Source organism: Ailuropoda melanoleuca, chromosome 14 (genome assembly GCF_002007445.2).
Source record: "Ailuropoda melanoleuca isolate Jingjing chromosome 14, ASM200744v2, whole genome shotgun sequence".
Classification (NCBI taxonomy): Eukaryota; Metazoa; Chordata; class Mammalia; order Carnivora; family Ursidae; genus Ailuropoda; species Ailuropoda melanoleuca.
In genome coordinates this window covers 66,560,930-66,577,155 of record NC_048231.1, presented here as the reverse complement: position 1 = coordinate 66,577,155, position 16,226 = coordinate 66,560,930, and the positions used below count along the sequence as shown (strand labels likewise).

General features: G+C 33.2%; 1 protein-coding gene across 1 annotated transcript in view; it reads left to right on the top strand.

The window, feature by feature from the left end:
• TRAPPC8 (trafficking protein particle complex 8) overlaps window positions 1-16,226 on the top strand; it is a 68,194-nt gene that overhangs the window by 7,299 nt on the left and 44,669 nt on the right. Inside the window, exons 2-9 of the mRNA XM_034642196.1 lie at window positions 5,793-5,855; window positions 6,930-7,039; window positions 7,855-8,029; window positions 10,486-10,639; window positions 12,737-12,830; window positions 13,467-13,726; window positions 14,072-14,187; window positions 14,882-15,044. Of these exons, the coding sequence (XP_034498087.1) occupies window positions 5,793-5,855; window positions 6,930-7,039; window positions 7,855-8,029; window positions 10,486-10,639; window positions 12,737-12,830; window positions 13,467-13,726; window positions 14,072-14,187; window positions 14,882-15,044 (1,135 nt within the window). The remainder of the gene's footprint in view (window positions 1-5,792; window positions 5,856-6,929; window positions 7,040-7,854; window positions 8,030-10,485; window positions 10,640-12,736; window positions 12,831-13,466; window positions 13,727-14,071; window positions 14,188-14,881; window positions 15,045-16,226) is intronic.

The window sequence follows — 16,226 nt, the reverse complement described above, 5'->3', positions numbered from 1 at the left end:
TTCTTTTTTTTTTTTTTTTTTTTTTAAAGATTTTATGTATTTATTTGACAGAGAGAGAGAGCACAAGCAGGGGGAGCTGCATGCAGAGGGAGAGGGAGAAGCAGGCTTCCCGCTGAGTAGAGACCCAGACTCCGGGCTCGATCCCAGGACTCTGGGATCATGACTTGAGCTAAAGGCAGACATTTAACCAACTGAGCCACCCAGGTGCCCCGTCCCCCCAATTCTTTTAGTGGTTTCCTCTGGTATTTAGTGAAGTGTTTTTTGTTTTGTTTTGTTTTTAAGATTTATTTATTTTAGAGAGAGAGAGAGAGGGCGAGCAAGAGAAGGGGCAGAGGGGGAGGGGGAGAGAGAACCTCAAGCAGGTTCCATACCTAGTGTAGAGCCCAATGTGGTTCTTGATGCAGGGCTTGATCTCACAACCCTGAGAGCATGACCTGAGCTGAAATCAAGCATTGGATGCTTAACCGACTGAGCCACCCAAGTGTCCCTTTGTTTAGTGTTTTTAGGTAATATCTCTATATGGCTATCTATGACTTAATCAATTTTAAATTTTATTTATTGATTTCTATTCTAATTGATGAAGATTTAGCTTAATTATTCCCTCTTCTCCCTTCCCCATCTTCTTAATGTAGTTTTTATAATTTTTGGTTAATATTCACTGTTTACAATATTAAGATTAAATATTATTCACTTCTTCATTTTAGAGCCAAATACTGGGCTCAGTTTGTTCTTATACATCATTTTGTTTTTTTAGAACTTAGTACTTGCCTTTTTTTTTTTTTTTTCTTTTAAAGTATGCTTTAGGCCCAATGTGGGGCTTGGACTTAGACCCTGAGATCAAGAGTCACATGCTCTACAAACAGAGCCAGCCAGGTACCCGTGATTATTATTTATGAGAGAGAGAGAGAGAGCACAAGCAGGGGGAGCAGCAGGCTCTCAGCAGGGAGAGGGAGAAACAGGCTCCCTGCTGAGCAGAGAGCCCAGTATGGGGCTGGATCCCAGGACCCTGAGATCATGACCCTGAGATCATGACCTGAGCTAAAGCAGATGCTTAACTGACTGAGCTATCCAGGCGCCCTTGTTTATTCTTTAATATTTTCTCCTAAGTTTTTACTTAAGAGCAAAAAGCATAAAGAGCGCTTTAATATAGTGGCAATTATTTTAAAAATGGCTAGTAGAAGAGAGGAACTTAGTGTTCTAGTTTTTCTAGTATCTTGAACTCTTTTGCTATTTTCCATCATCCTAGGAATTATTTATCAATTACACCCAACTACAAGAAAGTGGAAGAATGGTGAAATTGTATAGAAGGATGTTGCAGTAGTGAAATAAGTCACTGTTATTTTATCATCCTTTAGTTCTTAATTTCACATTGCCCAAAATACTGTATTTTCCTTTAAGAAGGTATAAAAGAAATCTGGAACACACCATCTTTGTAATCTGCCTTTGTCTTCATTTTTTTTTCTTTCATTGAGCATAGTTGAGTATTGAGGATTTTTTATTTTTTATCCAAATTGGCAACAGAAAGAAAATAGACAATGGTAAACACATTTTTTTTGGTTGATAGACAAATCAGAAGGTGAATACAGTGAAACAGCAATATTCTAGGCTAATGCTGCCCAGTAGAAATATATGAGCCACTTACATCATTTTCAATATTTTGTAATACAGTAGAGAATGTAAAACGAGGGGCACCTGGCTGGCTCAGTGGAAGAGCATGGGACTCTTGATCTCAGGGTTGTGGGTTCAAGCTCCGTGTTGGGTATAGAGATTACTAAGAAAATTAAACCAAAAAAAAAAGAATGTAAAAAGAAACAGGTGAAATTAATTTTAATATATTTTATTTAACTCAGCATGTACAAAATATTATCTCAGCATGTAATCCATGTAAAATTCTTTTTTTGGTACTATCTGAAATCTTACGTATATTTTATACCTACAGCACATCTCAATTCAGAAAAGCCACATTTCAGTTGTCATATGTGGCTAATGGCTACTGACCTTCATGGACAACCTAGTGTTAAACTCTAATGACAATGATGGAATTGATCAGGAATTTGAAAATATACAGAAATCCCAGTCAGTGAGTCTTGAGATGACAGTATCCAATACAGATTTTCTCAAGCTCAAGAATAAGTGAGCAATATATGTCTAAGAACAAAAAAGAAATATAGTATTTTCATCTAGCTAGTCAGTAATTTAACAAGAAGGATTTCACACAGTATTTTGAGTCAAGAACCTAGACCATTCTCTTTTGTTAAAGGACATGTGACAGTATTCTTTCATCCTATATGATGTTTGTATAACAAAATTACTTGATATAGTTTGTATGTGGACAAATGCTGAAGGCAGATAGGCAGGTAGGTGTGTGTATGAAGGAGATTGAAAGTGATTAGGTGGTGTAGAAATGAAAAAGTCATTGGGTTTATTGATCATTTTGTTTGTTATTTAGAGGTCTAAAAATGAAGATGTTTTGTAGTGGTGGAGCAAATAAAATGACATTTTTCTCTTCAGCAAAATTATGAGCCATCAAAGTTTTTGAGAATGTTGCACCTTGACTATGCAAGTGTAAGAAGGAACAGAAGTAATGATAAACTGGACTTAGAGATGTTTTTGACTCTGGAATCAGTGTTTACATCATGGATGTGTTCCAGGTTAATGAATGACCATTGAACAGTTAGTTGTATTTAAGGGACATTGTGTAATTGAGGCATGTGTGTCTTTATTTATTTATTTAAAGATTTTATTTATTTATTTGACAGAGGCAGCGAGAAAGGGAACACAAGCAGGGGGAGGGGCAGAGGGAGAGGGAGAAGCAGGCTTCCTGCTGAGCAGGGAGCGGGATGCGGGGGCTAGATCCCAGAACACTGGGATCTTGACCTGAGCCAAGGGCAGACGCCTAACGACTGAGCTACCCAGGCGCCCCTGCGTGTGTGTCTTTAAATCAGGAAAGCTGGGAATACAAATTTGAGTTTGCTACATTTAAACTCTTACTAAAATTTCTAATAATGTTGTGTTGTGTTTTTTTTTTTTACTGTGCCTTTATTCATAATTCTGCAAATAAAAGTAAAATAAAAATACAGTAAAATATCAAGGATCAGTTAGGTTTGATGATAAGTGACAATGACTATTTTTTTCTTGATATACTAAGGGTTAAAAGGAGTATAGTTTAAAAGAGGACAATTTACTTAAAAAAATCTTCCACTGTGGTGTCAGAGAAGCTTAAAATTTAAAAATTGGGCATAAATAAACATCTCTTTAGAATATTTTGATTTTTGCTGATTTTTCTGAAAAGACTTGAAATAGTCTCCTCAAAATAGTTCTCAAGGGAGTTGTTGAAATAGAAGAAGTTAGTATTTCTTAATTATTCATGTTATTTAAAGTTTTTTAATGATTTGAAAAATGCTAATAAATTTTACATCATAGTTCCAGTTTTAGTTTGTTATAGCTTTCTTATTATAAGAGCCCTGAATTAAGCCATGTTTTCTCATAATCTCTGACTAGTGTCAAATATTTTTGACCTTGAGGCTATACCTTTATTGAATTAAATAATTATACAACATCTAATTATTTCATTTTTTCCCTTGAATATTTTCATTCTGAAAATATGTTTTAGTGTATTTACAACAGTTTAAAGTTGTATAGTCATAAGTGCCAACGTTATTTGGAATTTGTTAATATTTATTAGTGCTTTTGTTAATTTTGAATAGTGATTTTGCTGGCAATATCAGCTTTTGTGAATTGTTAGGAAGGGAAAAATGTAATTTACGATGATGTTTATATGTTTTTATTTAGGATATCCAGTGTTTTTCTCTTACAGATTTGGGGTTAGTAAGTATTTTTGGTTTTAATACGACAAGGTCCAGTTTCTCTAGATCTGTAGCTCATTGTTGGCAACCTTTGATAGATACGTACTGGGGACACTAATAACTGTCCCAAGTTACTAAGAAGGGAAGAAAGAAGAGACAGAGAAAGCTGCATTTTGTGAGTGTGGGTGGAGGATAGAGCATTACGTTTTTCAGCTCTTAGCTTCCTCTTTTACCCTTCCTTGCCAAGACAAAGTACATTCTGCATAGAAAAATTTTAACTGGTAGGATAACGTGGTTGCTGTTTCAATTTCATACGAAACATGCGGCCATGGAAAAGGGGTATGAGCAAAATGCTGATTTCATTTGAAAATAGTACAAGATAATTTTTAAGGAGAGAGAATTGTCACTAAGTGTTAAAGTCTTTTGTTAACGAAAATCTTTTAACCTATCATTTTTCCCATTTTCTGCAAAAGTATCATTTGAAAAAGCCAAAAAGGGAAGGATGCTGTTGATTTATTGGCATGTAGAAAAACTGAAGGAGGACTTCTTAATTAGCCCCTCAAGGAAACATGTGGCTAAAGGGAAAACTTACCATATCAGCCTAAATGTGACCTATCTGAAGGATAAAACCTACTTCTATATATATTTTTAAATTTTTCTTTCAATCCTATATCCTTAGCGGAGTACCTGGTATCTTCTTGCACCAGTATTTAGAAAGTATTATTTCAGCCATTGTGGATGTATGTGTGTCCGTCCTCCTTCCCTTCCTTCCTTTTCTTTAAATTGACTCCATGACCAGCATGGAACGGGGCTTAAACTCACCACCCCAAGATTAAGACCTTAGCTGAGATCAAGAGTCAGATGTTTAACGGACTGAGGCACCCAGGTGCCCCTGCTTTTTTCTTTCTGATTAGATTTTTACTTACGTAGACATTGATATAGTTTCAAAGTCAAAACTATAAAACAAAGTACATTCACAGAGGGCTAGCTTTTATCCTCCCCTTTCTTCTCTCTTCTTCCTTTATACATAATTGAATTCATAAATTTATCTTTCTGTTGTTTCTCTTTGGCAGTATAAGCAAATATGTGTGTGGCTGTATATTTTCTTCCCTTTCTTAGACAAAAATGCATATTTTTCTGCTGTTGCCTTTTTTCACTTAAAAATACATCCTGGGGATGCCTGGGTGGCTGTGTCAGTTGAGCTTCCAATTCTTGATTTTGGCTCAGGTCATGACCTCAGGGTCATGAGGTGGAGCCCCCAGTTGGGGTCCATGCTCAGGGTGTAGTCTGCTTGGGATTCCCTCTCCCTCTTCCCCTCTCTGCTCTGCGCATGCCCCCCCCAAATAAAAATAAATGAAATCTTCATATATATATACATATATATATGTATTTTTAAGATTTCATTTGTACACACACACACACGCACCCCATCATGGAGAACACCTCATAGTAATATATGAAGATTTTCCCCCTTCTTTTACAGCTGCGTGGTGCATCCATTTAATGGATATGCTGTATTTTATTTTACCAGTCCCCTCCTGATGGGTAATACGGGCTTTCTAGTCTTTTATTACAATAGTGTTACAGTGAATAGCCATTTTGGAAGATTTGTTTATTTAGAATTCTTCAACCTTATCATGAAACAAACACCTTTTGATATATCTACAACTTACCTCTTGTTTGTTAAATTGAAGCAGCAGTGAAACAGCAAAGTAACTAGAAAAATAAAGTAGATAGAGAACATCATTTCCCCTTATCAGTGAAGATTCCTTCCTATTTGACTAAATTTTCTTGTCCTTGGTTGAGTGAAAATATACATTAATTTTCTAGACAGACTAATTTTCACTGACTTGGGGGGAAGATATAGGATACTGGTTGGTTAGAAAATTGGTTCTGTAACAGAGACTAGTATTGTCATTTATTCTCCAATTTTTGCCACTTTTCATATAGATTATAGTATTTCTGGGAATGCTTTTTCTCTTACAGCAATGAACATGAAATGGTTGCAGTGCTAGCCCTCCTAAATAATATATGGGTTATTCTCATAAGGTATTTGTTGGAGCAAACATTTTTTATATATATATGGCACCAGGTTAGATATTACTATTTGGGTAAGATGAATGGCCTTTTTTCCCCTTTACCTTCCAGTTGGTTAATGTAGTAATATAATGTGAACAAAGAATATTTGCTGTTTTCAGTGATTAAGATGAAAGGTTTGATACTCGGCATAAATAGCTAGGAATGGAGCGTCTTTTAGAAAATTGATTCAGATAATCTTTTTAAACCTTGTGAGATGACAGTCTAATGACTTGACTTTAGGTAAGTTAAAAAAAAAAAAGAGTAGTTGTAAAATGCTTATCATGGAGCAAGAGAGGTTTGACATTTTAAGGATTACAATATATACATTTATTACAAAGTGAAAATACACCAATACACCTCTTTATATTTGATTATAAGGTAAGTATACTTTGAAGTTTTGTTATTGTCATACTCAATCAAATTATAAAGTAGAGGTTGTCAACCGTACCCCTATTGACATTCTGAACCAGATAATTCTTTTTTGTGGGCAGCTGTCTTGGTCTTTTCATTGTAGGATGTTTTGCATCGCTCCTGGTGTATTTCCCTAGAAGCCAGTAGCACCCATCCCCATCCCTAGTTGGGACAACCCAGAGTATCTCCAGACATTGCCAAATATTTCCTGGTGGTCAGAATCACTCTTGGTTGAGAAACCATTGCTTTGAAATGATATTTATGAAGAAGAGCCACTTGTCACAACGTGACTAGTGGCAGAGGCACAAAACTTCAGTTCTAGAATCTTTTTACTCATATAGGTAATATTTAAAGGATTAATAGGTAAGTACATTCTGGGATCTTTTATAGGTTTAGGAATAAGTCGGGTTTTTTTTGCAAGTGTATATATATATATATGTATATATGTATATATATATATACACACACACGTAAATCTAAAAGAAGAGGTGAAATCTGAAAGAAGAGGTGAAAAATGTTTTACAAATGAAAAATGTTTATTTACTGCTGGGAGTTATCTTTCACACCTTTTAGGAGTATGGAATTGAAACATTGTCTGGTATAAATGGATACTGCTGAGGAATTTTAACTATTTTATGTATTGTTCATTTTAGCTACTACTCCATGGTTTGAGTCTTACAGAGAGACCTTTCTTCAGTCGATGCCAGCATCAGATCATGAATTTCTGAACCACTATTTAGCTTGTATCCTTTGACCTTTGTGTTTTCTTAAAATGAAATGTTTTAGAAGTTATTAATCTCAGAAATAGTTCTATGAGGGCAAAATTGTTGAGAGGACATGGAGAATGGAGAAATTATTTTTTATTGGTGATGCTTCAAGTTTTTGTTACTGTTGTTTTTGTTAAGTGGCATCCTAGATACAAGACTGGTTGCAATAAATTAGTTTTGTGCAAAGTAAGAATGCTGAGGACTTGCTTATTGTTTTTCCTTTTTCTCCAGCTCAAATATTCCACATTTAAGTTTCTAAGCCATTTTACAAAGAGGAAGGGTAAAATGTCAGTGTTAACTGCTTTTGCTGATTGCCTCAGAATTAATTGCATATGCGAAAGCTCATATTTAAAGATAGTTTTCCATTTTTTTAGTAACCTGTGTTACAGCTATTAAACTCTTCTGACCAGTATGGCTTTTTAGTATTCTTAATGAAGTTGCAGAGAGAAGTTAAGAGGTAGGATAGTGTATGAAATTGCAGTGAGATGGATTGCAGAGGAACAAGATTCAGCAGATACTTGAGGAGGTTGATGTACAATTTTGATATTGTTTATTTTTATGTTCGTGGATTCCCTTATATATGTAGATGACCTTAAAAAACTGTTAACAAAAAACCTAAGATTTAAAACCTTGAATTATTTGGAAATGTTGGAGGAATTATTTTGTGTTTCCAGTGAAAATCTATGAAATCAGATTTTTTTAGCCTGAAAAGTCTCCTTAAAGTTTTATTTTAATAGGATACTATTTATCATTTAGTGATAAGTGATAATTACCTTAATATGGTTTATAAGGTATGTTGGTAGCATCATCTAGTGAAGCTGAACCTGTGGAACAGTTTTCAAAGTTATCACAAGAACAACATCGAATTCAGCACAACAGTGACTGTTCCTACCCCAAGTGGTTTATACCAAATACACTTAAATATTATGTACTTTTACATGATGTAAGTGCAGGAGATGAACAGAGGTAAGCTTTGTTTTTTTAATTAAAAATTTTCCCTGTTAAATGACTAAATTAGTTTGGACATGCCTTGTTTAAATTTTAGATGTATTTTTTATTTAAGAAAGTAAAAGCTTATTAATAAAACATTTAACTGTATCTTTCATTCCAGTGTTATATTCGACAACTAAGTCATTTTATGTTAGATTTCATATGCTTATCCAAACTTCCCTTTCAATATAGATCTCTGTTACTACAGTCTTTGTACAAAAGTGCCTTTCATTTTATACCTATTGGTCTTAGCTGTTATTTCTTACTTTAAATTATTTCCTGTTTTTTTCCTTCTCCCTTTCCCAGTTTTTCTCTTACTTTTCACTTATTGACTGTTTTTTTAAAGGCACTTCTTTTTTCACTCTTCACCCTCTTGTCACTTCATATTTTTAGCCTTGATATTTTCACAGTCTCAAAAACATCCAGACGTTTCTTTCTTACATGCCCTTTATAACCTTTATTAGTGAGTTGCCATAGTCCTTTTATCTTTGGAACAAAAGAAAACTTATCTTTAAAAATAAGTCTTGAAAAATAAGATAACATAAAATACAGTTTTATTTTATGGTTTTGAAGTTTATTTTGACTTTTGATTCAAGATGTGGATCAAATTAATCTTTTGTTTCAAACTGTTATTGTGATTTCTCAATGCCATTTAGGATATGCAGTCAAATAATTGTTTCTTGCCCTTGTTCTGAGCATATACCATTACCCTTTAGATAAATATTCCTTAATTTTTATTTTTTTATTTTTATTCATTTTTTAAAAAAGATTTTATTTTTAAGTAATCTCTACACCCAATGTGGGGCTTGAATTTACAACCCCAAGATCAAAAGTCCCATGCCCTGGGGCACCTGGGTGGCTCAGTCAGTTAAGTGTCTGCCTTACACTCAAGTCATGATCTCAGGGTCCTGGGATCGAGCCCCACATCAGGCTCCCTGCTCAGTGGGGAGCTGCTTCTCCCTTTCCCTCTGCCAGCTGTTCCCCCTGCTTGTGCTCTCTCTCTCTCTCTCAAATAAATAGATAAAGCTTAAAAAAAAAAAAAAAAGTTGCATGCTCTGCTGACTGAACCAGCCAGGCACCCCATAAATTTTCCTTTATAACCAAAAAATTTTTTTCTGAGGAATAATTATTATTTAGGATTTTTTTGAAATCATAAACAGTCTGTAGCCTGTGGATAAAGTATACTGTATAAATAGAAATAATTTGAACTGGCTATTAAAATTAGTTTCTGTCAGTTGAATATGGTATATGTCTTTCACATTGAATAGTTGTAACTAGGAAATGTAAGTAATTCAGGTATTAGATCAGTCATTCGTATGTTTAGCAGTATCATTGGTAAAGTGAGCAGTTTATTGTACTTAAGTGTGTGTGTGTATGTGTATACACACATATACTTGTATCTGTTTATGCAAGGTTGTAACTTTTATTTATCTAGTCTTAATTTTATAGTATAAATATGAATAGTTTGTCAGGCCTGCTATTTGTGTAGTACAAATATAGGGTATATAGTACAAATATATCCTATATTTGAGTAGGATATAAGATTTCTGGATTTGGGGTTTTTTATTTTTGAACTAAATGGCTAATTGAGTAAAAAGATACTGTTTAAATTAGGTTAGCTCTGTGTACTAAAATTTCATTTTCATCAGAATATGGTGTTTGGTTCTTAGGCTGTCTTATCACTTGAATTATCTTTTCACCTACCAACTAGCATAGTTTAGTTAAAGTATGGAAATAAAAATGCTTTCTGTTGTATTTGAGATGTAACTCATGAATTCGGCTATTATCAATTTTGCAAGAAGAAAGGTGGATTTTATGGAATAAATACCTTGACTGCTCTTCAATTTTCTCTCTTTTTCTTCCTTTGAACTGTGTCCCTTTGAAGACAAATAAGGGAAGGGCAGACTGTGGAGATGAAAGATGTTTATGGAGTTTTGGGGTGCTATACTTTTCTGTTTAGCGCTTACTTTTTTCGATAAATGTTTGTTGTCTAAGATGGAAATTCCAAAAGTTTACTTCCCAAAGCCTGGTTCTCATAGTTTAAGGAGTTCCTGATCTGTTAAGTTTGAAGCGGTTCTTTGGAAATTCGCAGCGCATATTATTTGCAAATGGAAGGCTTTGATGTGGTCTTCTGGCTTGGTTTACTGTGGTTCTCCAACTAGTTTGACCACCAGAACCCTCTCCTTGAATGATGTAGGAGTATTTTGCAAAATTTTATTCCATTAAGCATGTTTTGATAACTCTGTTTTAAAGTGCTATCCAAGCTAGCTAAATTTCAATTAGGATCATGATCTTTGTTTTAATTTTTTTACTTTTATTTCTGATTTTTTGTTCTGCCTTTTTTGGGGATTTTTTTTACATTATTTTACTTTCTGTTTTTGCCTAAGATATGCTCTCCATTTACTACAAACTTTTTCCATTTTTTATTTTAGAGCTGAATCAGTTTATGAAGAAATGAAACAGAAATATGGAACTCAGGGTTGCTATTTACTTAAAATTAATTCTCGAACATCTAATCGGGCATCAGATGAACAGATACCAGATCCTTGGAGTCAGTATCTCCAGAAAAATAGTATTCAAAACCAGGTATATGTAAAAAAAAAACAATGAAGCAAACCACAAAAGCTGTATTTCAGTTTTATGACATAATGGTATTACTGTAGAATTTTTTATGTCTTCATTTAACTGGTAGCATTGTTAATATTTATTTTGCAGAATCTGGCTAGTTCTGATCCATCAGCATGTGAGCTCTTAATTCAGTGGTTTAACACTTTTTTAACTAACACATAATCCCTTATGTGTGTTCCTTTCAGGTGTATAATATCAGTGTTAATTGATCTTTTCTTAAAAGATGAAAAGTGAATTACATCAGAATTGAATTAGATTGGCTAGACATGTAGAGAATAGAATTTTTTACTTGTACATTTAATTCTTTATGAATGCTTACAGTCAATTCTTTATTATCCACATGCTCTGGGGTTGCCTTCCTTCATTTTCAACACGCTGTTCTTATGGCCACCTTTTGGAGCTCATACTTTTTAGGTGGGTGGGCTTTTTTCCCTAACTTTCTTTTGATTTCCTTTCCTTCTGAATTTTCAGGAAGTGTTATTTCTTCCTAACTTGCTCCTTTCTTAATCTAGAATTCTAGACTAATGTTAATTGTTGTCTATTGGTTGAAGTGGGTAGGTATAAGGTTTCATGGTCTGTCAAACTTTTTAGATAGAATTGTATGCCACCTAGTAGTAGTCAGATGCCAATTTCCCATGCTTAGTTCAGATAATCAAGAGTTGACTGTTTTCTGTGTAGAAGGGGGATTTCGTAAGTAAATGGGAATGTATTTGTATTTTGTACATTTAAACTGCATTGTGTACTCTGTGATATTTTAAAAAAATATATCAGTTATAAAGCTTATGTAATTTTTGATGTCCTATTATAAATATTGTTTAATCTGTTTATTTGCCTTATTTTTCTATCGTATATATGGAATTTTTGATCCAGATATAGTGCTATACTGATATTTACTTTAAGATAATGCTGGGAAAAAGTGAAGGAAAAAAGAACCAGTTGAATATGAAGGAGTTTTATTTTTAAAAATGGTCTTTCCGGGCCACACTCAGAATAGATTTCTCAGAATAGGAACAATATTAAAAAAAGGAGTCCAGTCACCGTAAGGAAGGGAAGCATAAGTCAGATTGTCCAGTTTGAGAACTTTTAATAGAAGACAGAGGTATCAGAAATTGTATAGCTAGAAGGCCTGTATTGGAGGATAGTTTTAAAGCTTATCAAATCTAACCCCCTAATCTAATGCTTTCATTTCCTTTACCTATGAATAACCTCATCTAGTACTCACTCTCTTCTCAGGTGACCTGTTCCATGTCTGAACAGCTGGAGGATCAACCAAAACTCATCTCCCTTTGCTTATACTCATTGGTCCTTTGGGACCGGTTTTTCATTTAGTCAACTTTCAAAATATAGGATAGCTCTCATGTCCCCTTTTATATTTTTTCCAGGCTGACTATACCTATTTTTTCAACTCTTTCTTGAGTGGTGGTTTCAGACTGTTTCTTGTCCTTATCACTTTTATCTTGTTAAGTTCCAGCTTATATATTTCCCTGAAAGCAAGACACTCAGAACAATACCTCAAATTTACTACTCTAATAGAGTAGTTTGGGTTTTTTGGTTGACTGAGAAACCAGCGCCTTTGTATAAATAAATGTCGCATTGGATATTTTTCTAACACACAATGATGTATTCAGAATTTACTCCAACCTATTAACACTATATATATGACCCAGAAGATTCCATACCATCCCTCTTATTTTCCCCTTCCTGACAGTAGTCCATCTCTCTTGGCATTTCTTACTTCAGACACTTCTACAGGTATTCATTTGGGCATGTACTTACCACATGTGAACAGGAAAACTGAGATAGAGATCATTTGAATTCAGAAGAATTAGGGTAGTAGATTGAATGTGAAAGGGAAGTTAGGAATATAGGAGGTGTGGATTGGAATGCTAAGGTAATGTGGAAGAAGTTAAGAATTTGGAGGACTCAAAAGTAAGTGTCTTGCTAAAACAAACAAATGAGGCTTACAGTTAGCAGAAGTTGTTGATGGATTTGGTGGTATCTTAAACATGATTAATTAACTATAACCGCTAATGCTTTTTTATTTTATTTTGATAGGAGTCATATGAAGATGGGCCTTGTACTATAACTTCAAATAAGAATTCTGATAGTAACTTGCTTTCATTGGATGGATTAGATAACGAAGTCAAAGGTCTTGATATACTTTCTCTAAGTTTCTCTTTTGATTGAAAATATCCACTGTTCTCAAAGCATGCTAATCCTTACAGATAAAAGATGGGGGAAATTTTCATAATAAAAAAGAAAATGGGCGGATTAGCTTTTACTTTGAAGAATTTTTTGAATCATTTGAGTTTGACTTTTTTTTGACATTTAAACATTTATAAGAGTAATATATCATATTTCTTTTTAAACAATTTGTAGAAAACAAGGGGTAAGATATTGTGTGCAGCATTAATTATTCCCAAAGTTGACGTGATTTTGAGAGCTTTTTTCTATATTTTAAATTACAGTTTTAATAGTGATAGCTCTAAAATTTATTTTGTTAAAAATTTTTCTTCTTAACTGTAATTTTAAATGATTATATTATTTTTACACTGTATTTTTCTTTTATTTACAAGAATCTTTTAATTTCTATTATGTATAACAAGTATTAACCCAGGTCCTGTAATTTTAGGAGGGAAAATGTTAATGGTATAGTATGTTAGACTTACAAGATATGCAGAAGGATAAAGTGTTCCAACATTGTTCTTTTTTTCTTTAGCAGTATGGTAGTAATATCACAGTTTTCTGTTGCATTCTGAGAGTAAAAGAAAGATCTGTTTTTCAGTTGATGGCTTACCAAATAACTTCAGAGCTCACCCACTTCAGTTGGACTCATCCAGTGACCCTTCTAACAGCGTCGATGGCCCAGATCACGTAAAATCTGCTTCATCATTACATGAAACAAAGAAAGCAAATACTGGAATTATTCATGGTGCATGTTTAACTCTTACTGATCATGATAGAATTCGACAGTTTATACAAGAGTTCACATTTCGGGGCCTTTTGCCGCATATAGAGAAAACAATTCGGCAATTAAATGATCAGGTAAGCTTTAATTGTTCAGATTAGTATTTTTAAAATTTCAATGAAGAGTAAACTTGGGAATATAGTAGGGTAAGTTATTTAAAGTATTTGAATTTTTTTTTTTTTAAAGATAGACTACTATTAGGTTTTATTGGTGTCAGTAATGAAATTCTATTAAATCTTGCAAAATGTTTATTCATTTACACTAGGGATTTTGCTAGCATACTGAACAATTTTCTTTAAATCAATGTTGTTAAAATGAATATTTGCTCACTTTTAAAGCTTTTTAGTTATTGAGAATTTTTTCTTTTGTATGTAAAAGTAAAATATTAAAGTCTCATATTTGTAACAATCTTTTTTTGGTAGTTAATATCAAGAAAAGGTTTAAGTCGATCTCTATTTTCTGCAACTAAAAAATGGTTTAGTGGCAGTAAAGTTCCAGAAAAAAGCATTAACGAGCTGAAAAATACATCTGGATTGCTGTGAGTAAAATATTATTGTTTTTGTTTTTTCTGTGTTTAACTCTGACTGGTGTTTGACTCTGTGATGTCTGGCAAAAAATGATTATCTTTTTAGTTTTTTAATTGGTTAAAACTTAGGTAGATAGGAACAGTGACTGTAAGTTAATTATATTAAAAATTTTTTTTAAATTAGATATCTAAAAATAAATAAGAACTGGGAAAGTCCCTTACTTTTGGTCTTTTTCCCTAGTTGTAAAAAATGGAGTTATATTAAGTATTCATTAATAATTCATCGAAATTAAAATATTGTCATCTAGCAATTCTGAGTCATGGCATACATTTAGACAATTTTCTTTAATATAAAATCTTGTTTTAAGGGAAAATAAAATTCATTTTGGGTTTTTATGTTTTTCGTGGTTAAATAATAAAGTGAGTCACCTAGAATTAACCATTCGCTTCATAATTTGACCCTGGAGGAAATGCTTGCCTGCTGTTGAGAAGTTCTCATTATAGGGCTATAAATTATATAAATAAAATTGTTTCCAAATATCTCTGGGAAATGACAGTCTCTCTTTGGAGATAGAATTCTTGTAAGACCAGATTAGTTTTCCTAATGTTTTAGACAGTTGAACAGCTTGCTAGACATTTTATAATGTTTAATGGTTTAAGGGTCATAAATTATAAATTACTTTTTTAACTTATTTTATATTTACAGATATCCACCAGAAGCACCAGAGCTTCAAATCCGAAAAATGGCTGACTTATGCTTTTTGGTGCAGCATTATGATTTGGCTTATAGTTGCTATCATACTGCAAAGAAAGATTTTCTTAACGATCAAGCAATGCTTTATGCAGCTGGTGCCTTGGTTGGTATTCTATAATATAATTTCTTTCTTCTGTTATCATAAATGATTTAGAAATTTCTGTTTATGAAATGGCAAGCAAAATGAGTAGGGTTGAAGTTGTACTCAAAGAGGATATAATGCTTTATAGGTTTTGAATTAGTTTATGCTGAATTGATGGATTTTCCTCAAACTAATATATTTAAGCATAGTCATATATGAGGGTTGATGTCTTAGCTTTGGCTAGTACCTTCTAATTTTTGTGTATGCAAAATTTAATTTGAATTTCAGTTGTTATATTGAGTGTAACTTTTTTTTTTCTTAGCAGATGCTTCTAGATGTATTGAAAAATCTTTTAAAATTGCTTAAATGTTTTGTTTCTTTTTACGACTATATATCAGTGAAGAACTTGTACTTTGGTTTGAGATAGACTGTCATCTGGGGCAAGTATTCAGCATCTCTAAGCCTCAGTTAAATGTGAATCCTGATGGTGTAGTGTTAGATAAGGTATAAGGCATGTGATGTGTCTAGCACACTGCCTTGTATATAAGGAGCTTTAAGCATCAACTGTGTTAGTTTTTATAATAGGTAAACCTTGGTGTGTCAGAAGGAATTTTCTTTTTTTCCCTAGAGAGCACAAAAACGAGTTGGGGAGGGGGCAGAAGGATAGAGGGGAAAGAGAATCTTAAGCAGGTTCCATGCCCAGCAGAGAGCCCAATGTTGGGCTCCATCTCATGACCCTGAGATCGTGACCTGAGCAGATATCAAGAGTTGGATACTTAACTGAGCCACCCAGGCGCCCCCCAGAAAGAATTTTCTATACTTGTTTGCCTTGTAACATTTTAAGTTTTTTGAAAGTTGTTATGCCGTAATCTGCTTTCTGTGTGTAGAAAAGAGTAAAATTAACACTGTTTCCTTCTACATAATCACTTTAAAAATATATAAGCTTGTAAACAAAAGTGTGAATACAAAAATGTGTAAGAATAAATATGTCATTGGAAATTATTATGTAGACACTTGTTTAATAATTGCCATTTATTTTGCATTTGTTTTAATATTATGTATGTATAAAACTAAAATAGGTAACAATGTAAAGTTAAAATAGCAAATGATATTTTCCTTTTTATTTCTGTAATTTTTTAAAGATTTTTTTATTATTAACATATAATGTATTATTTGTTTCAGGGGTACAGGTCTGTGATTCATCAGTCCTACACA